This window comes from Dipodomys ordii, unplaced genomic scaffold (genome assembly GCF_000151885.1).
Source record: "Dipodomys ordii isolate 6190 unplaced genomic scaffold, Dord_2.0 Scaffold88, whole genome shotgun sequence".
Classification (NCBI taxonomy): domain Eukaryota; kingdom Metazoa; phylum Chordata; class Mammalia; order Rodentia; family Heteromyidae; genus Dipodomys; species Dipodomys ordii.
In genome coordinates, this window is record NW_012267304.1 from 1,649,052 (window position 1) to 1,672,490 (window position 23,439).

Genomic DNA, 23,439 nt, shown 5'->3' on the forward strand with positions numbered 1-23,439 from the left:
AGTGGCGCTGTAGCTCAATTGGTAGAGCGCTCGCCTTGAGCTGAAGAGCTGAGGGACAGCGCCCAGGCCCAGAGTTCAAGCCCCACAACTGACAAAAAAAAAAAAAAAGAACACTAGCTCTTGCTTTACTGATGGTAAGTCAGAAGCCCTAATGTTGTACTTAGTACAAGTTATTAAGTAGCATTAAATGTTTCTGAGGTTACTATGAAGTCTTTCAGATAATTATTTTAAAATATAGTTTTCCGTTGATACTAACAGTCATCTGCAGTAAGTAACTAAACATATTGCTTTATAAATACTAGCCATTTGCAGGATCATAAATTAGACTGCATTATTTAATGAGAGGAAGCATCTCCACTGTAGTAAATAACTGTACTTGCAGGCAATAATTCTTACCTTAAGCATCACACTGTAATCAGGAAATGTAAGGTGCTGTATTTGGCTTGGAACTCATTATATCTCCTAGTATATTACTAATTGTTTCCCTTTTCCCTTTCTATGCTTTATCTTTGCTAGTTGTCATCAGTGTCAATTCTTCTTGATTTTGGACTGTTTTATTATTGTTGATAAACTCTTCAGCAGGAGATCTTTAATAGTGCATACCTTTAATGGTACCATACTCAGCTATTTGGGGTCAAAGGCAGGAATATCACTTGAGCCCAGGTGTTTAAGGCCAGTCTAGGCAAAATAACAAGACCACATCTCTGAATAAAATAAAATAAATAAATCTTCCTGAAAGCACTTCCATAAATTGAGCACTTTACACTGGGTCGATGTGATGCCAGTTATCTGATTTAAAAGTAGAAAAAATTAGTCAGGTACATACTACCAAACAACTGGTTATATTTAGAAACACTTGTTAGCAGAAGATGTGAACATTGACAGTGTTTTTCATTTCTCAACAGTCTATCAGTAGTATGAAACAACCTGGATAAGCCATTTTGTCAAGAAAATAGTTTATTAGAACCAGTACAGTTTGTAGAAACTGAGTAATTTTATCAGTATGAGAATTCTATATTTAAAAAATTTTATCATTAAATTTCCTTTCTTTTTTTGTTTTTGTTTTTGTTTTTTTGTTGTGTCCATGTTTTCTTTTTTTTGTGTGTGTGTGTCCATGTTTTCTATATTTCCTTTCTAACAAATCTTGTTCTCAATGAATATCACAATGCCCATTTTTTTAAAGTAACCAGCATACTGTGAGTAGAAATCTAGGGATTCAAAACTACATGAGCAAGACAAAAATACAAATGTGAACAGAAACAGTTTTCCCCATTGATAAAGCTGACTCATTTTATGTGATATTTATTGAGTGCTCTGTTGTAGTTGATACATGTATTATTACAAAAACCCAAATTCTCTTATGGAATTGTAACTCCTTTGTACAACTACATAGCAACAACAACAACAGTAATAATAATAATAGGAAAAAATCCAAACTCCTTTGAGGCAGAAGGTCTTTGGAACACTGATTATAACAGTACAAATTGCAAACAAAAACTCACCTTTCTTTGACATGGGATATTTAGATTATTGAGATTTTAATGATGTGTATGTGTTTATGACTACCTTTTAGCACCTAGAGTTATCTTAAATGTGTGATTAACATATAAAGGACAAACCAATGCAGCAGTGACACTCATAAGAGATGGAAATGAACTTTACGACTTGTGGAGGGAGAGGACTGGAGGGATGAAAAGTGGGAGAAAAATGAGGGAGGGGGTAACAATGTTCGACAAGAAATATACTCATTGCCTTACATAGGTAACTAACCCCTCTGCACATTGACAATAAAATTAAATTTAAAAACCAAAAAATATATTTAGCTTAAATTCTTAAATATTGAGTTCATTCTATTTTAGATCTTCTTTTGACTTTAGGTTGGAGACATGGCCTAAGTGGTAGAGCACTTTCCTAGATGTTCCTTTGTGTTGGTATAAAATTACTATAAAAGTCACTTTTATTGTTAGAACTCCAATTTTTCAACAATACCATGGTTATATGATCTGAAGAATTTGTTCCTGTGCTAAAATTCAAATAAGTCATCAAAGGTTACATTACACAGTTCTAATGTATTAAAAGTAACTATGAAAATAGGACATACTTAAAAATTCTATGCTGCATATTTAAGAAAGTATAAATGAAGGCATTTCTAATCAATTAAGATCGAGATTTTTTTCTACCATAGTATTAAATTGTGTCTTTAAGGTCCAAGAGAGATCTTCTTCTATGCGTAACAACCACAATCATACACAGCGTGTGAAGTTCTCCTCAAGGTATGTATCTGTTTACAAATTACTAGAGCTAATCACATGGAAAATGAAACATTATCCCTTTGAAACAAATTTTTCTGTGAAGTTCAAGTTAGTTTTAATGGCAGAATAACCATCGGCATGATTGGTCCACATTTAACACCTTATGTGCAGCTGGGTGCTGGTGGCTCACACCTGTAATCCTAATGACTCAAGAGGCTAAGATCTGAGGATCACAGTTCAAAGCCAGACCTGGCAGGAAAGCCCATGAAACTCTTTTTGTTTTTTTTGTGCCTGTCATGGGGCCTGAACTCTGGGCCTGGGCGCTGTACCTCAGCTCTTCACCTCAAGGCTAGTGCTCTACCACTTGAGCCACAGCACCACTTCTGGCTTTTTTCTTTTTGCTTATGTGGTGCTGAGGAATTTTCTGCTTATGTGGTGCTGAGAAACCCAACCCAGGGCCTCATGCATGCGAGGCAAGCACTCTACCACTGAGCCACCTTCCCAGCCCAAGTCCATGAAACTCTTATCACCAGTAAACTACCAGAAAACTGGAAGTGACGTTGTGCCTCAAGCCTTGAGTGCTACTAGCCTTGAGCTAACTTATATTCAATGATTCAGTATCTAGAACTTTTACTATTGCTATTTCCATGTAATTCAATTTGATAATTAGCAGCAAAACCTACATATAAAAGAATGAATCAATAATGATAAATTATTTGACAGTATCTAATAATTAATTGATAATAAAAAGACTCACAGTTCGTCACTATTTTTACATGTACTATATTATAATACAAACACAAAGACACACACACACACATTTGCTACACTGCAGAAGCTAATGCTACAGAATTGGCAAGTCTTCTATTGACAAGTGTTCTATAGTTAAAATGAAATCTAAGACTCCATACTTGATCCATAAAAAAGCATATGCAATATTTACCTCAAACTATTTTTATCTTTATATTATCTGTAATCTTCAATGGTTTTCAAAAGTCATGCTCCATATTTTAGATGTTACGTGACAATTTTTTTATTTGAGAGCCTAATTTTCAAGTAGGCTCTTTGAAAATTATACCCCCTCTTATTACAGCCCCCCAGTGGAGAGAATTTAAATTATATTCATTCAGTCACTCAGTAGATATTTCTTTGTACTCCCTAGATTCAAGATACTGGACATTATGGTCACAGTATAGAGAGTTGATGTTTATGTAATAATGTAAATTTCTACCTTGTTAGTTTTTAAGTCCATGTATTCATATATTTAAACTAAACTGATGCAGAGAAATCTTGAAAAATTAGAAAACAAGACTGTGGACTGTTATTTTACTCTGCATTATCAATAAATGGGTTCACATTGGGCTTCTAACCTGAAATGGAGGTTTTGAATAAATGTTTCTAGTAACATGAAACATAACTTTAGTAAAATCAATATATAAAAATTCAGTTTAATGTTAAATGTGGAATGATTATTCACTTGACAAAAGGACTTTTAATTTATGAATAATGTGTTGCCTTTAAATATGTTAACGTAGGGTCAAATTTATAAAATTTATGGAACAAAATTTTCTGAAAGTTTAGGCCATAGAAAAGTCTTCTGTCTATTCCAAGCTTAAATTAATAACTAAGTCCTAGCATGTTGAAAACCAAAGGGAGTACAGAAATTAACAATACTATTTTTTATTTGAACTGTGTGTCCTTTCTGTCTACGTATGTATTTAAATCAGTAGTGATATATTATAAAATATGAACTCCAGGATAATTAATATCAGGCTAATAATAGAATTTTAATCATTAAAATATTTATATATATTAGAAGCTTCTGTTTTTCATTGTGTTACCCAAGTAACAATATTGTATGACTATTACATTTAAGAAAATTTATACAAGTCTTAAACATTAGCCTTATATTTAGGCTAAATACTTTGTAATATAAATTTAGATTGAACATTTTATAACCTAATATATTTTAAAATTTCTATATTGGAGGGTTTTTTTCTGTGTTCAAGATAAAATGGGTGGTTTGGGCAAAAATGTAAATTGGAAAGTGTCTCTTAAGCTCTACTTCTTTTGGGGGTGATATGTATTCATGTATTTAAGAAAAACCTTTTTGTCCATTGTGTTGAGATGTACATGCTTCTTGTGAATGTTAGATGACTAGACATGCTTTTCTGTCTTTTTGTTAGTGTACCTCAGCAGTCTCTTTTGGAACAAGCTCAGAAGCCCATTGACATCAGACAAAATCCTGAGAATTGTCCTGAAGCATCAGGTGATTCAAAGAATACACAGTCTACATATAGCCAGTGTTTAATGGTTTCTATTTCAAAAGTCAAGAAAAAAATAATTTCAAAAAGAAATGAATAAAAATACGTAAGGGAGATCAAATGATATTCAGGACCCCAAATGCATCACATTTGGCAATTGGGTAGTCAGAGCTGCAGTTGGAGGAATAGCTCAATTGGTAGAGCTCTAGCCAATGAGCAAAGTGTCAGGGACTGAGCTCCAGTTACAGTCTTAGACCAAAAAAAAAAAGTTTCTTCTTCCAGTTGAGTCAACTGAGGATTAGTTAGGAGTATGTCTAAGGAGCTAGAGGAGCCACCTTTATTTTTATTTCTATACCAGATAAGAAAAATATGTGAAAGGAGCTTGAGACATTCTTCTCTAACAGGATGAAATTTATAGGAAAATAAGAATATTGGACAGAGTAGCTGTGAGACTGTTTCACTTGTCAGTTTATTCCTTCTCAAAATACAATGTACACAGAAATGTGCACATTTCAGAAATGTCTGAAACTTTACACATTTTACTCAGAATACATGAAAAATTAATTGAATCATGAAAATATTTTCATAAATTCTGATAAATTTTGATTCATGTGTTTTAAGATGTGCTTTTGAGAGACTCTAAATAAATTATAGACTTGTAAAACAAAAGTTTTGCCATGAATCATAAAATACTGTATTATACAATTTAAAGCAATGCAGGTAATGAGCAAAGAGAAAATATCTGATCAAGTCTTCAAGTCATCTGTAGAAATGTAGCATACATGAGCATACATGCTTAGGTGCAGGTAGATGATGCCTGTAATTCTAGCTAATCAGGTGGCTGAGATCTGAAGACCATGGTTCAAAGCCAGCCAGAGTAGGAAAGTCTGTTGGAATCTCCAATCAACCACCAAAAGGTAGGAAGTAGAGTTGTGGTTCTAGTGGTAGAGCATTAGCCTTGAGCCCAAAAGCTCAGGGACTACACCCAGGCACCAATTTCATACCCCAGGACTAGCATAAAAACATGTAGCATATAGATTTTATTAAAATGTTTAGAAAAATTCTAAACTAAAACCTTATCCTTCAGCTTAGGGGACTTATATAATTAAGGAAGTATTTAAATAGTAGTGTAATATCTTGTAAAAATACCAGGCTACTAAGAAGTAAAATAACCCTCAGTGGTAAGTAATTTTAGGAATTATTTTTCAAAGAATTTGTGCTTTCTGCTTCAACTAGGGATAATTTTCAACTAGAGCTAATTTTAGTAATACTGGACAAATAAGCAAAATATTTAAGTTCTATTCATGTTACATTTATAAAATAAAGAAATCTGGATTAGGCCTCAAAATAGTCATGGAGATTAATAGGAGGAATCAGGGGATAACAACTGCACCATATCTCAGGTCTGAAATTCTGTTATATTAGTGTGCTTATTTACTACATTGACCATTTGATAGTCCCATGAGAGGACATCATCTGAGAACAAATTTGCCATAGAATTGCAAGACACTCATTCAATATTTTTAATAGCCCACTTCCACAGTAGTGATATATTATAAAATATGAGCTCCAGGTTAATTAATATCAGGATAATAATAGAATTTTAATTGTTAAAATATTTATATATATTAGAAGCTTCTTGAAAATGGTTTCCTATAAAAATAATAAATGGAAAATTACAACATTACCAGAAGAAGGGGGCACACATTTTAGAATGATATATTGTCCTCTAATGTCATGAGTGTTTTCAAAGACATGCTTTTTGGACTTGTAGTGTCCAATCTGGATAAATTTGTAATTTACATGGAAATATTCATACCATGGCATTGATCTATCCACTGTGATATTACATAGCCATATGTGGCTATTAAAATGAAAGATCAAAAAGAAACTATCTCACTTTTAAAAGTCCATTTCTCAGGTATATAGATCACATTCCAAATGCTCAGTTGTCATGAGTGGCTACTGTGTGGGAGAGTGTGTATGAATCATTTCCATCATTGCAGAAGTTTCTAGCATATAGCACTGGTTAGGAAGAGTCTACCTTTCCTAAGTTATGTCTCTTTCCAGTAGTTCATTCCTTAAATCGTTAATAATATATCATTGGGTGAAAATAAGGGACATTTAAAATTACAGAGTCAATAATTTAGAATGTTGACTCATTTTTAATCTTTTTATCTATTATTAGAACATTTTCTTACTTGTTATTATATGAGACCACTAATCCTCGCAACTCTTCCTGTTTTTAATACACTCTTGTAAAGGTGAATCTATCTAGCAACCAGTCTTAATGTGTACCATCTTAAACTACAGGTAGAAAGAATTATTTAGCAAGTGTACATTAAATATTGAAAGCAAAAGTCATATAGGTCTACAGATTGAACAAACTTTGAACTTGCTACTATCTATGAAAATAGAAGTTAATTTCTGTATCAGATGGTATTTCCTGAATAGAAGCAATTCAGTTCTACTTGTAGCATTTGTGAAAAGACTGTAAGAAAAACAACTGGGGATTGAATTGGTACACTAAATGAATGAACGCAATCTCTGTCAATTACCAGTTACTAATGCATTTTTTATGTTCTATAGAATCTTCTTCTGAAGAGGAGAGTCCCAGGGTTGTGAGGAGGTCCCAGTCATCACCTCCTTATTCTACTATTGATCAAAGCTTGCTGATTGATGTCCATGTAGGTTTCCATCTTCAGACATTCATGTCTCTTTTTTTAAACTTTCAATTCTTTGTTTTTAATTAGATTTTTATTTTTAAAGTAATTGTATAAAGGAGTTACCATTCAACAAATCAGTATATCAGCATAATGCATCTTGATCCACCTACACCTTCTCATCTTTACTTGCAGGGAAAGTTGAGTTTTTTAGCTTAGTTACTCATCTTTATAAAATAAATTCCCATTGTTATGTGGGCCTCCAGAATTGAAAATTTGAAACATGTTTTGAGGGTTTTTTTTATAATTTTAGAAAGTATTTTTATAGTATAATACAGTTAAAATTGGGACAAATAGAAAGTGAGAGACCAACTTCTTGTTCTCACAGGAAGTGGGAGGTAAAACGTAGTTAAAGAGTCCTAGGAGTTTGAAGTGGGAAAAACTTTAATGTATCACACAGATTCTATTTTCACATTTTTGTGTTGGAACATATGGGAGAGAGGAGTGCTAAAGAAGTAATTGTGGAACCTGATCACAGATTAAGGGGTAAAAGTTAGATACTCACTTTTTGCCCAATAGCATTCCTTATGTGATAAGACAATGTATAAAAACAAAATACTTGGTTGCTTCTTATAGCAAGATAAAAAGTCTTGTAACTCCTTGTACTGTTCTTTCAGAGAGGTGTATTTCATATTTCTGTTTATTCCTATCCTACCCATAAACTACAATATGGCATGTGCCATACATAAGAGGTGGATTTATAGTAATTTGTTTTATAAGGGTTTGAGATACTTTACTAACCTATGGCTTATAAAGCAGAGCCATGGAAATGAACCTATCAGCTTCAAGTATACCCTATTGAATAAAACAACATCATCAAATCACCTGTTCTACTTTCCAGAATCAAATCAAATGTCTACTCTTTAGAAGACAAGGAATGGTAATAAACAAAAACTGTGTTAAATTTTTACTGTGGAATCTAGAACGTTCACTAATAATCACATCCTGATATTCAGGTTTTTGCATCTCATCCTAACTCAATTTTTGGCTCTATCTCGTGAGTGGATATCTTTGTTTCAACTGTGAATATATTTATAATTGTCATCTTGGAATCTTCCCCATTTCAGAAGAAAATGAAAGGCTACTAGATACTACATTAACCTTTCTTGTGCACACAGGTTCCAGATGGATTTAAAGTAGGAAAAATATCACCCCCAGTATATTTAACAAATGAATGGGTGGGCTATAATGCACTCTCTGAAATCTTCCGGAATGATTGGTTAATTCCGGCACCTATTGTTCAGCCACCTGAAGAGGATGGTGATTATGTTGAACTCTATGATGCTGGTGCTGATACTGATGGTGATACTGAATCTAATGCATATAGACATACCTATGACCATGCCAATGAAAATGCTGGCTTGGATAACCACTTTGAGCAGACAAAGTATGTTTGTGAAGACCAAAATAATGCTGATGGCAATGAGGAGTCTGTTGATGATGTACGTGGTAATCATGATGGTGCTTCTAACTGGCCAAGGTTGGTTTATCTTTTTATTTATACTACTCATGTGTTATAATTGCAGTACTATTTTAAGCTTGGTTTATTTTTAAAATGTATTAAGAAGGTGACTGAATTATACTTGTGCATTTTGATCTTCAATGACATATAATATATTTAAGTTGTTCAAATGGAACACTGCGTCTTACAGTTCAAATACCATTTTAGTAGATTAAAGGTGAAGTATTCAAGTTGAGATATATGTATATATGTACATAAATCTATATATGTACAGTATTATCTATATGCAAATATATAGAGAGATAATATATTTAATATTATCTTTAGCTGATGGATCTTTTGAATTTTTTCTTATCTATCATGAATCAATTCATTGTCACACCAACTTACTTTTTGTATTAAAAAACACATGCTTCCCTATAACCCAGCAGTCCTACTTTTGGGCATTTACCCAAATGTTTACAAACAAGACCATACTAAAGCTACCAGCACAACTATGTTTATTGCAGCATTATTTACCATAGCTAAGATATGGAACCAACCCAGATGCCCCTCAGTAGACGAATGGATCAAGAAAATGGGTCTATATACACAATGGAATTCTATGCCTCCATCAGAAAGAATGACATTGCCCCATTTGTTAGGAAGTGGAAAGACTTGGAAAAAATTATATTAAGTGAAGTAAGCCAGGCCCAAAGAAACATAGGTAGCCGGGCGCTGGTGGCTCACGCCTGTAATCCTAGCTACTCAGGAGGCTGAGATCTGAGGATCGCGGTTCAAAGCCAGCCCGGGCAGGAGAGACCGTGAGACTCCTATCTCCAATAAACGACCAGAAAACCGGAAGTGGCGCTGTAGCTCAAGTGGTAGAGCGCTCGCCTTGAGCTGAAGAGCTGAGGGACAGTGCCCAGGCCCAGAGTTCAAGCCCCACGACCGACAAAAAAAAAAAAGAAACATAGGTCCCATGGTTTCCCTGATTTGCAATACCTAATATATGTCTGAGACAAGCAGAAATGGTCAGACAAGTTGATGTTAGGTGAAATGATCCCCAAGATAAGGACTCAAAATGTTTTTCTTTCTTGCTATTGTTTCTAACATAGTTATAAGATGATTTCTTTGTTGCTTTGTATGTCCCTCCCCACAGTATAACCCCTGTTTTCACTGTATTTGATGTTGGTATAATTTGGGGAGGGGAAAGAAAAAAAACAGATTGTTTAAATAGAGATTCAGGTGGACCCACTGCAACAATGAGATGTACAAGACGTTATGTTGAAAAACAAACTTTACAACTTTTGGGGAGGAATGGGAGGGCAGGAGTGGTAAGGGGAAACAAAAGTGGAGGCAACAATGTTTGATAAGAAATGTACTCATTACCTTGGTCATGTAATTGTAACCCCTCTGTACGGTATTTTCATAATAAAAAACTTATTAATTAAAAAACATAGATTTAATAATCCCTCTTACTCAATAAGAGAACATTAAAATATTTTAAGCTTTCTGTTCTTAAAAAACAAATCAGGTGACCTATACATTTTCTTGAATGGACTTACTAATTTTATCTTGTTATCTGGACAAGATATGGAAGAGATGGAAGCTACAAACAAGTTGGTAATAATGGAAAAGAAGGAGCTGGCAGAGGCTATGGAAATGATAAGGCCAGGAGCAGCTATGGAAGAAGTGCTGTAGGTGGAGCCAGTGCAGCTTTTGGAGATCCGGAAGAATATGGAGCCAATACAGGCAGTGGAACACGTGGCAGGAATAATGGTGCTATGGCAGTCGGTGGAATCAGTGAAGAGAATGGAGCATGTGGATTCAGTGACGGAGAAAATTACTCAGCAATAGATGGACTGGGACTAGAGAGACATGTCTTCCAGGACGTGGAACCTGAACTAGAGGTAATGCACCCTTTGGAAAGGAGAATCAACTCTTCTCATTGCAAATGTGTTTCTTCACTTGACAGGTAGAATTTTAACTATTTCAAAAGGATTTTACCTTCTATCCCAAGGTTTAAATATCTTTATTGTATGACTAGACCTTATCTCCATCAAATTTGGTTAGTTACTATTTACTATTAGGTACAAAAATCCCTTGTTTGCTTATTTTGTTCAAGTTACATGTTTTAGAAAGTGTCTTTAACACATACAACTTTTGTGTTGAATAGCATTGTTTCTATGGCAAATGTATATAACAAAATTTTAACCAGATCAGTGGCATTTTTAGTATATTCACTTCTGTACTGTGATGGCACACTTGGTGTGATTCTCTAGCCTAGGACTGTTCACTGGAACACTAAAACTGTTTTCTATACCAGAGCTTGTTTAGCCTCCAGCTTCTCCTCCGCCATCTTCCTCCCCATCACTATTCTTTCTGTTACTTTAAAAAATGTCTTCACAAACAATCTCTTGTTCTTCCCCTGCCCCCTAGTAACTAGTATTCTAGTTTCTAACTATGTAGTTTCATGCACTATTTCGCTTATTTTACTTGGCATAATACTTTCAATGTTCATCAGGGCATAGCATGTATGGCTTTCATCCCTTTTAAAGACTGAATAAAATTCCACTGTATGTCTATACCATATTTCATTGAGTTTCTATGAACATTAGTATATCTTTTAGAGTCTGCATTTTTTTAGGGTATATACCTAGGAGTAAAATTGCTAGATCATATACTTAATCTATGTTTAGATTTTTTGGGAACTGACAATATATGATTTACTTTTACAGTGCCACATATGGAACCCAGTGTCCTTAGCACGCTTAGCAAACATTGTATCACCGAGCCACATCCCTAGTCTGGGTACATACGTTTTTAAAGTGATGTCTTATGTTTAGATAATGATTTTCCAGTTCATAAGACATTTATTACTTGATAAGAAGATTTTAAATACTTGAGCAGCTTCACAGATACTAAATGAACAGGAATTATCACTGAAATTTCCTGTAACACAAGATATTTAGACTTATTATTGAAAAATGAAAATTATGTATCTGAAAATTCAAATAGAAAATGCAAAAGTCATTGTGTCAGTCAGTCTACTTTCCTGGCTTACTGTTCTATCTCACAAACTGGCTTTCAAGATGCCAGTCCTCTTTATCTCTTCTCTACTTGGTGAACTGGATGATATTCCAACCCAAGCATTGTCTTTCTCTTGGCCTGGTGAAATTATATATCCCTCTTTCTGTGCTTACAAACCTATTGAACATCATTGCTTTTTATTCTTATGACATTGTAGTTTACTTATTTGTTGTGTATTTTCTGTTACATACACTTTTGAATTCTTAAAAGGAAGTAAGTATATCTAATTCATTCTCAACTAATACTATTATTATTATTACAAATTGTCCAATCTTGGAGTACAACTTAGGGCTTAGCCAGTGACAGGCGAATAATAATTATGGGAGAAATCAATGAAAATAGAAAATAGAAGCTTTGAAATTATTTTTCAAGTGGCTGTTTGGTATTACATACCTGTGTAGACTCTGAAATCAGACTAGTTTTCAACTCTAGTTCTCTACTTTTAATGAACACCGACCAAGAAAATATTTTCTAAGTGCTATATTAGTTTGCTTATAACTAAATAGCAGACAACTATATTTATTTGTTGTATATGGTAAAAATTCACGAAAATATGCATATAAGATTCCCAGCACAGTACCTGGTACATTTGCACAAATCACAAGACTGTACAGATAAGGACTTAAACTTATTTATATATTTCTCCTCTGACAACAGTTGTCCCATTAATAGGTCCTAGATCTCTCTTTTAATGATAGTCTTAAATAATTTTTAGTAAATGTGGATTTTGTACAGAAGTGATTCCTAGAAATATTCTCCTGCTGTTAACTTCCTTAAACTTAAAAAAAAATGGTTTTGGTCTCCTGTAGGAATTGAATGGTGAAAGTGATGCCTCAAATTCCATCGCCTCAGATATTACACCCCCAGGATTTGATGAAGAAATTGACATATCAGTATCATCAACCTCATTGGGATTTTCTCCCGCCCACTCATCTCCTTCCAAAGATTCTGAGAGGACTACTGATGCTGACTGTGACAGTGCCATCTGTGAGTATGTCTAGTATAGTCTTTTAATGTGGCTTCCTGTTCACATATAAATAGTATTCAGATACTTATTTATAGCATGCAAGGAATCAAAATACTCCAATATTCAGTTGATATGAACTCATGTTTATGTATGATTTTTTCAAAAAAATTCTCACTGAATTTTTATGGTACCTAAATTTGAGCTACAGTTGACAGTTGGATTTTGTTTTACTTTCTATCAATATAAAATATATTCATATACCATAAGGGGAAGAACATACAAAAGAAAAATATCACATAGTACATTAAACACAACAACAAAGAAAAACCTCCTGTGTCCATGTCTTGGAGTTCATTTGATTTTGGTACCCTAGTATTGTGTATACATTTATTTGAATTAGGGAAGGAAAGGGGAGCAACAGAATGGTGAGACAAAGGACAAGGGAGAACCAATACAACTGTGATATACACAAGACAATATTTTGGAAATGATCTGTACAGCTTGGCGGGGGGTGGTTGGGAAAAAGAAAAGTAAGAGAAAATTGAGGGAATGTTTAACAAGGTTGACAAGAAATGTACTTATTACCTTACTTATGTAACTGAAACCCCTCTATACATCACCTTGACAATAAAAAAAGATTTTGAGTATATAGATCAAAAAAATCAAATAATTTACAAAAAACCCAATTACCAAATATCAAAAATATGTATTCATAACTGTGTCTAGAGGCTCACACTAGTAATCCTAGCTACTCAGTAGGTGAGAATTGAGGATACAGTTTCTGAGCTAACCCACAAGAGAATCCCAGAGACTTTGACCTCCAATTAACCAATAAAAAGCTAGGAGAGTCCTAACTCAAGTGGTGGAGTACCTGCCTTAAACAAAAGCAGTAAGCCAGAATTCAAGGCCTTGCTCTTAAGCCCTAGTACCCATACAAAGGAATTAATATTCAGCAATATATTTTGACATCATGATTTATATTGTCTGATGATTTACGAATTACTAAAATGATACTTCCAGTACAAAATAATATTCAATAAAAGGACAAAAACTTCTAGGTTATATCTCATCTATTGAAATAATGAAGCAAGTTTGGGGTATAGACTAGTAACTTTCTTTCAATATCTTCTCCTTCACAGTATATGCTGGATTTGTTGAAGTACCTGAGAAATTACCTATGCTACCCTCTGAAGTCAATGTTAACCCATTCTATGTCTCTCCTCCATCTAAAAAACCACTTATCCACATGTATGAAAAGGAATTTACTTCTGAAATCTGCTGTGGTTCTTTATGGGGTGAGTTTATGTAATTTAAAAAATCAGAACTGTGACAAGGAATGTGCTCACTACGTTATATAACTGTAACCCCTCTATACATCACCTTGACAATAAAATTAAAATAATTTTAAAAAGTCAGAACTAATCTTTGATAACACCCATCTTTTCATTCTTTCTTCATTATAACCTGAATTAGCATGGCTAAATTTTAAAATTGGTCTGAGCTATCTGAAATTTAGCTTACTCTGTTCTAGTTTAATTGTGATTCTTACAGAGGAATTAAAAGAAAGGTTTCTGCAAGATCTTGTATTTAAACATTCATGAAGAATTAGAGAAAATTCCTCATAAAATGTCTTACGTTTGCCCAACTTTTCAATCCATTGTTTCAGAAAGATTCTGACAATATTGATAGTTTTGAGAATGGCTTTCTTCAGCCAGATTGCATCATAAAGGAAACAAAATAACTGAAAGCAAGGATGGGAGAAATGTAAAGTAAATGCCAAAATCCCACTTGCAAGCTTGTAGTTTTTACTTAACATAATATTGAAGATAAGACAAGGTTTCAAATTAAAAGTAGACCTGGATAATATACATAATTATATGGACTGAACAACTTAGAAAAACTTTGATAAATGAGTGTACCAGGCAAGAAAGAATGGACCTTTCAGTCTAGTATCTTATGCAGGAATATAGTTTATGTATAGCAACTCATAACATTTATTTTATATTTTGAAAAATAAAAGATTATAGCAATAATGAGCTATAGTGTCTTGGCCTTCATTTGATTTCCCCATGAGATGAAGATGAAGTTTCTAAATGTGCCTTGACTATTAATACCTCGCAAAGGATAGAGCATAATGTAAAACTTTTTAAATCTCCATGAACATACAGCCACCAATTTTAAAAATTATGGGGGAGAATAATGAATAGGGTGATACTGATCAGTATAATAATAAAATTTATAATATTAATAAACTGCTTTATTGAATAACAACTCCCTTGTACAACTATTTAAAGACAATAGAAATAATTATTTCCATATAAACAGTCAAAAAGTAATAAAACCTTTAGTCTTAATTAAAAATGAGAAGTGGGTTGAATGAAGTGAATTGAACTCCTTGTATTCACTATACTAGAATGTAGAAAAGTAGTTTCCAAAAGTGAATAACTTCTTTAAAACTTGGGACTACTAGGACTGGGAAGGTGGCTCAGTGGTAGAGCGCTTGCCTTGCATGCATAAGGCCCTGGGCTCGATTCCTCACCACCACATAAGCAGAAAAAACAGGGAAGTGGCACTGTGGCTCAAGTGGTAGGGCGATAACCTTGAACTGAAGACCTGAGGGACAGAGCCCAGGCCCAGAGTTCAGCCCCCACGACTGACAAAAAGAAAATTTTGGGGACAACTGTAAGCAGTGCTAAGAGTTATACAAAACTCTGTCTGTGAGATGGCACACTGAACAGTAAGAGACCATTGCTTAAAAGCATTTTTATCTATCTTTTCATGTATGTGAATGAACTTTGTCCTATTAGTACAAAGAACATAGTTACACTATGTGAGGTTCAATATTATCCTAAAATGGTAAGTTACCTTTACATATACTAGCATAGTTCAATCGAAAAAAATAGTAATATAAACACATAAAAATCAACACAAGAATAGATGAAGAAAATGTGTAATATATACACAATGCAAAATGATTTAGCCATAAAGAAGAATGAAATCACGTCATTTACAATAAAATGGATGGAACTATACAGATTGAAATAAGCTAGACTTAGACAAATGTTAAGTTTTCCCTCACATGCAGATTCTATATGTTTAAAACACTTGAAAGTAGAAGAAGTTTTTCAGAAGAACAAGTGGTTCTTTGAAAGAGGAAGGGATTTTGGGGTGAGGAAAAGTAGAGGATAAGAGATGATGGAGTGAATATCAAAATACATTATACCTATCTCTCTCTCTCTATCTATCTATCTATAAGAGAATGTCACATGAATCCCATTAATTGAATTAGTATCTGTTAATAAAAATAATCTGAGACAATATTGTACTTTTCTATTTTATATCTAAACAGGAGTCAATTTGCTGCTGGGAACTCGCTCTAATCTGTATCTGATGGACAGAAGTGGAAAAGCAGATATTACTAAACTTATAAAGCGAAGACCCTTCCGCCAGATTCAAGTTGTAGAGCCACTCAACTTGCTGATTACCATCTCTGGTTTGTTTAAAAGCTAAAAATAACTGAATAGCTTTGTAGATTAATTAGACTGCAAACTGGGTTAAAAACTTTTTCCAGTAAAAGTGTTCCAAAAAGCATATAAATATAACCTTTAATTGGGTCACCAGACTCTCCTGGTATTTTCTTACCTATTTACAGTTTAACCTAACTTCATTTCATTGTAATGCACTTTGCATAGGTTAGTGATAAGAAAAACCACGCTATTTATATACTTAAAGGTTTCTTTCAGAGTAACCTACATATCCACATCTTTTATTCTCATCACTTATTCACAAATAATCTCACCAACACCTACCATCTGCTTCCCTAGTGATGTTTTAGCTATAATAAAAAATAGAAAAAGTGGACAATTGTGTGAAAGGAGACTTGTCTCTTGCACAGCCTTATTACAAGAACCTACAAGTTAATTATAAGAATGGATCCCTTAAAGTCCTCTATACTTTCCCCACACCATAGTTATATTTCTTGTTTAATATGTCAAAGCCTGAACTTTTATGAGAAAGTAGATGATATAGTGATTGTGATTATGAAACAAGATATGGTATCAGAAAAGCATTAGCATTGTTTATTGTGGCTATTTGTACGTCACAGGCTAGTAAAAGAATTTACCAAAACAGGATAATAAGAAAAAACAAAGGTTAATTGACATGCTAGGTGAAGGCAGAGGGTAGTTAACCAGCCAGAGGCACAGCAGAGAGCAGATAGGATCAGAAATAGGGTTTATGTCTTTGGTTAGGTTACTTTGGATTTTGTATTTCTTGTTTTTTTGGAATCTTTGATTGATTGTCTCTTTCTCACTCCATTGTTTCAATATCTTGAGCTCTGAAACAGTGTAAGCCATTCCTAATCATATACACAGTTCCATCTAACTCATTTCCTGGCCTTGACTTATTTCTACATTCTACCTGGACTTTGATACTTCTCTATCAACCATGTTGCCTTAAATGTTACCTTAAACAGGTTTTCCTTCATTGCAATGCTGAATATAGACCAAAGATAAGTGGCCTTTGAAAAACTAAAAATTTAGTGGGGCATAGTGGCTCATGCCTGTAATCCCAGCTATGCAGAAAGCATAAGTACATGGCTAGCAATCCAAGGCCAGCTCTAAGCAAAAATGTGAGATCCTATCTGAAAAATAGCTATAGCAAAAAGAACTGTGAATGTGGCTCAAGTGGTAGAGCACTTGCCTAGCCAGTACTGCCAAAAAAGTAAAAAAAAAAGTGAAAAGAAGTCGGGAACAGATTAAGTTATGCTAACCACAGTTATATATGTTCATATATATGTATGCAAAATGTAAATGTTATCATGTTGTATATGGGTTATTTATATTTTTAAATATGTTGAGCTATAAGATATTTTGTGTTGGTTTTTGTTTGCAAGTTTTAGCAAGTTTTATTTTAGTACCACAGGATGAATGTAGAGAGAAATTGAAGAGAGAAACATGTTCCCCATGAAAGGAATGGGAGTTCAAGACTACTTTTAAGCTTCAATTATAAGAGAAAATACTTCATAGGAATATTCAGACTCTATTATTTTGCCTATGTTTCATGCTCATTCACTTAATAATTATTTGAGGTCTAAAGATGCAATTTAAGCAATGTTTAGTGTTTAAAAAAAACATCAAGACAACAGATTTCTTAACTTTTTATCCAATTTGCCCTAGTCTAATTGTGTCCTTTTTAAATTCTTTAGTTTCTCTCAAATATAAATTGCTTTTACATGAAATAACACTAAAATGTCAGTATAGGAAGATACATAATAGTTTTGCCATTTAAAAATAGCTCAACTAGTAGACCACTTGCCTAAGCACATAAAAATTTCTGGGTTCAATCCTCAGTAGCAAAATACATTAGAGACCTGGAGTTGTGGCTCAAGTGGTAGAATGTCTTCCGAGAAAGCAACAGGCCATGAGCTCAACCCCAAAAACAACAAAAGAAAGTAAAATGGCCATAAAAATAGATGTCTGAATCCTAACACTGCTTCAAAAGAGTCCTTTAAAAGTATACTAAAGATTAATAATGCCCAGGCCCTGTGCCTCACACCAGAAGTCTGATATCTGTGGATTATGGTTTAAAGATAGTTTGGGCAAGAAAGTCTGTGAGACTCCTGTCTCCAATTAACTACAAAAATCTGGAAGTGAAACATTGGCTCAAAGCTCAAGGACAGTGCCCAAGTCTTAAGTTCAAGCCCCAGGACCAGCACAAAGAAAAGATTAATAAAATAATTTAAAAATCCAGTTTTTGAGATCAGAAATATTATAATAAATCCTAAAGATGGCTAAGAAAAATTAATATAAGGTCATTATTTAAGGAAGGAAAAATACATTTTTATTTATTTTTACTTTTTGTAATATATATTTTTTGTAAAGATACTGTACACGGGTTACAGTTACATGAGTAAGGTAATGAGTACATTTCCTATTGAGCATTGTTACCCTCTCCAAAATATGTTTTAATAACCTGTTCTCTTTTATCTTTAAGTAGTTATACAAAGGAGGGGCCATTTAACAAAGCATTTAATGACTACAATGATTTTTAAATGAATTACAATAATATGATGGGACTGACAATTAGGAAATTCAAAATATGATCTCATTAATAAGTGGAATCTAAAAAGTTAATGGCATGATACTTGCCAGAGCCTGAATTGGGTAGGAGGAGGGGCCAAAAAAGTGGGCAAGCAATAGGTACAATGTTATAATCAAATAGGATGAATTAATTTTAGTGTTTTATGACATAGCAAGACAAAGTTAATTAACAATGCATATCCACCTTAAATACTTGAATAATGAAAGTTTAAGGAAATGTATATGCTAATTAACTTGGATTTATCTACCAATATATACATGAATCAAAATATCATATTATACCTTAAGAATACATTTATATATTATCTACCCATCAAAATCATTCAAAATAAACATAAAAATATTCTGGGTTGATGAAACAAATATTAAAACAGATTATATTATGTAAAGACATAACACAAAGAGATCCATCTTACTGTTACTAAATTCCTAAACAGTTTTATTCAGATATTTCTCTTATATACTTATATACAGCTGTCTGGTGTGTTTCCCAGAGATGCTGTAACTTAGTAAAAACCCAAGGTACAGGTGAATGGATAACAATTATGTTTCCTGCTTAGTGGCAATCCTAATTTTTTAAAAAGTAATATGTTTTAGATCCTCTTCAGACAGCCACATTGGTCACTCATAGACACTTTGTCTTGCAATTGGAAAACTAAGATAGTCTGTGTTATCATATTTCTAAACTCTAAAGAGACCTTTAACCAATGTAACTTTCACAAAATGATTTTTACTCTAATGAAAACATTTGCTAGAAGAGCATCATGCCCTTACTTTTTTCTTCTTCCACAATACAAAATAGAAATTCATAATACTATATTTTTATTGTGTATTAGGCCGTAAGAATAGACTTCGGGTATATCATTTGACTTGGCTTCGGAACAAGATTCTGCATAATGATCCAGAAAGTAAAAGGCGTCAAGAAGAAATGCTGAAGACAGAGGAAGCTTGCAAAGCTATTGACAAGCTGACTGGCTGTGAGCACTTCAGTGTTCGTAAGTCCCATTTCATTTCTACTACAGCTACATGAAGTGTGTTTCTTTTCATATGAACCACACAATTAGGAAAGAAGACTGGAGAAAGGAAAGAATTTACAACTTAAAATGCAAAGATGAGTAAATTTATTTGAAAAATCTTCCAGGTTATTACTGCTGCAATCTTGATTGTTAATGAGAGAAATATTGATTAAGTTACTATGGAAGCTAAATTTGGTTTTTATTGTCACCCTTCTTCTCTTCATAGTTAACTTAAATATAAAAGCTAAACCAAACTGCTACATAGCCCCAATTACATAAATGTTTCTGGAGATATTTTCAACAACCTAGAGAGAATCATATGATATTCTGTAGCTAAAGCAGAGAAAATAGAATTCCTCTTAATATTGACCAGGAAATTTAATAAATGAAAAAGAAAAATTTTCCATAATCTATTTTATGCCACTGCCAATATTAATGAGTAAAATCACTAATGTGTAATTAGAGAAAGTTTTCATAGTAATAACTCATATCATGTCATATGAATTGTAACAGGGTATTCTTTTATGACTGCTATGTTCTGTATAGAAGTGACTTCCACATGTGTAATTGTACACATGTACCATTATAAGATAAATTCCTATAATGCAAGGCTATCTTCACATGTAGATATTACTACTTTCCTTCAGTCATATTATATAAATCTCACATCCCTAGAGGTGAATGATATCCTGTTAATTTAGGTTATATTATTTTATATTATATATTTTATTATTATATGTTTTACATTTACCTTGTATAGTTCATGGAGATCTAAAAGTAGTCTTCTTCAAAATGTGTGCTCTTGATGAGGGCATGGACTAGTTAACTCCAGTTTTTCTAACTGGCTTTATTTAACCCATCAAAAATACTCAAGGGCAACCAAAACTTTGTCTCATTAACAAGTATTTTTCTATATATTTGTATATATGTATTCATTTTTATTTTCTCTTGAATAGTACTGACACATTGTTTTGCAACTGAATATACCCTTTTTCATTACTATTCATAATATGTGAGGACCCTACTTTCTCTACATCCTTCCAAACGCCTGCAGATGTTATAGGTATCCTAGGTAGTGTAACGTGATACTTACTGTAGTTTATAATTACCTGATTATTAATTTATGTATTCCTTTGTTTATTGGTCATTTATATATCATCATTTGAGAATGACTATTAAAACCTTTGCCTATTTTTACTTTTTGTTGAATTATAAACCTTTTAAAAATTGGACTTTGGACTTACCAAATTTATGGTTTACAAATACTTCTAGTCACTGGGCACTGGTGGCTCACACCTGTAGTCCAACCTACTCAGGAAGCTGAGATCTGAAGATTGCAATTCAAAGCCAGCCCAGGCAGGAAAGTCCATGAGACTCTTATCTCCAATTAACTACCAGAAGTGGCACTACGGCTCTCCTTGAGCTGAAGAGCTCAGGGATATCACCCAGGCCCAGAGTTCAAGCCCCACAACCAACCAAAAAAATAAATAAATAAAACAAATACTTCTAGTCAATACATTGTATTTTTCACTTTAAATTATGTCTTTTTTTTTTTGGGGTCCGGTTGTGGAGCCTGAACTCTGGGCCTGGGCGCTGTCCCTCTGCTCTTCAGCTCAAGGCTAGCACTCTACCACTTGAGCCACAGTGCCACTTCCAGCTTTTTTCTTTTTGCTTATGTGGTGCTGAGGAATTGAACCCAGGGCCTCGAGCATGCAAGGCAAGTGCTCTACCACTGAGCCACCTTCCCAGCCCTAAATTATGTCTTTTAATGAACAGAAAATTTTTACTTTGAGAACTAATGTATCTATATCTTTTGTCTCATAATATTTGGGTCAAATGTGAGAATCTATTATCATATTCAAAATCATCATGTTTATCATTGTTTATTAAGAGTTTTACAGTGTTAACTCATGTTTATAACTTTGTTCCATTTTGACTTAATTTTTATATATGATCTGAGATAGAAGGGTCTTTTTTTATTGTGAAAATGCCATACAGAGGGGTTAAAATTACATGGGCAAGATAGTGAGTACATTTCTTATCAAGCATTGTTGCCTCCTCCTTTGTTTCCCCATACCATCCCTTTCCCTCTCCACCCCTCACCCCACACCCCCACACCTTCACCCCCAACCCCCACCCTGCCAAAGTTGTAAAGTTTGTTTTTAATTTTTTCTTTTGCACATGACTTTCCAGCTGTGCCAGTAGTATCAATTGAAGACTTGTTTTTGTTTTTGAGAATGGTCTTGAGACTGATTTGTATGTCTATGCTTATAGCAATACCATGGTATTTTTATAAAAATAACACTGGGAATCAGGAGGTGCAAGTCATCTAACTTTAGCTCTTTCTTTCAAATTTGTTTTGGTTGTTGAGAAATTATAATTCCATGGAAATTTAGGAATAGCTTTTTGTTCCTACAAACCAAGCAGTTGGGATTTCAATAGACTGCAGTGTATGTGTATCTGTAGAGATATATTTTCCATTTACTTTTGTCTTTTGGGGAGATTTTTGTTTGTTTGTACTTTTTTCTGTGTTGCTCAGAATCAAACCCAGAGCTTTGTACATGCTATATCCCCATTGATTTTTTTTGAGACAGGATTTCTCTTATAATTCAAGTTAGCCTCAAAGTCACAATTCTTTCTTTCTGAGCCTTTGCAGTATTAACACTACAGGAATGTATATAATTAGCTCTTTAAATTTCTTTCATTAGTGATAAGGTTTTCCTTGTGCAATTTGAATTTTATTGAAAGGCTAACACAAACAGCACATAAAACTACCATTTGGGAGGAGGGGGGCGAGGTCATCAAATTTTAACTAAGAAAGTTTCTTGAAAATAGTTTGTGCTCTTGAATTTTTATTTCAATAGCAAATAAATACTGTGTTTTTAATTTTGCATCATTGTTATTTCTTTGTATTTTATCATTGTAGTCCAACATGAAGAAACAACCTACATTGCAATTGCTCTGAAGTCATCCATTCACCTTTATGCATGGGCACCAAAGTCCTTTGATGAAAACACTGCTATTAAAGTGAGTGATCTTTTCTTTTGAATCATACCATTTTTATTTTTTAAATTATATTTAGATATTTAATTATTGCTATTGAAAAGGTGATATACAGAGAGGTTAGAATTACATAAGTCAAGTAGTAGTACATTTTTTAACTAGGGAGGAGATAACTGTTTATAAAGAAATATACTCATTACCTTACTTATGTAACTGCAACCCCTCTATTCATCACCATTTTTCTTTTAAGAAGAAATTGTATGCAAAGCTGTATTTTATATTGTAAAAGTAGAAATACCATTTTTCTACAGTTAATGTAATTTGGATATATCATATCAATAATGATCATTTAACCATTTTTAGACAATCCACAGGCACTACATCCAGGGGAAATATGAGGAAAATCCCTGACTCACCCCTTACAGGACATTCCCACCAACTCCTCACTCCCATTTCCTGTAGTCAACATGAAGACATTTTCTTCTAGAAGTCCAAACACAGGTGTCTGGTGCGACCCCAGTGACTTGAAACTGAGAAAATCCTTGTTCTCTCTTAGTGGGGGTTGGAGAGCAGAGGGAA

At 33.6% G+C, this 23,439-nt stretch overlaps 1 protein-coding gene across 1 annotated transcript in view; it reads left to right on the forward strand.

The window, feature by feature from the left end:
• The window catches only part of Nrk (Nik related kinase), a 132,453-nt gene that overhangs the window by 84,631 nt on the left and 24,383 nt on the right, over nucleotides 1–23,439 (forward strand). Inside the window, exons 15-24 of the mRNA XM_013025829.1 lie at nucleotides 2,206–2,273; nucleotides 4,439–4,521; nucleotides 7,106–7,203; nucleotides 8,358–8,719; nucleotides 10,275–10,593; nucleotides 12,583–12,760; nucleotides 13,880–14,035; nucleotides 16,090–16,233; nucleotides 19,678–19,836; nucleotides 22,784–22,888. Coding sequence (XP_012881283.1) covers nucleotides 2,206–2,273; nucleotides 4,439–4,521; nucleotides 7,106–7,203; nucleotides 8,358–8,719; nucleotides 10,275–10,593; nucleotides 12,583–12,760; nucleotides 13,880–14,035; nucleotides 16,090–16,233; nucleotides 19,678–19,836; nucleotides 22,784–22,888 — 1,672 coding nt within the window. The remainder of the gene's footprint in view (nucleotides 1–2,205; nucleotides 2,274–4,438; nucleotides 4,522–7,105; nucleotides 7,204–8,357; nucleotides 8,720–10,274; nucleotides 10,594–12,582; nucleotides 12,761–13,879; nucleotides 14,036–16,089; nucleotides 16,234–19,677; nucleotides 19,837–22,783; nucleotides 22,889–23,439) is intronic.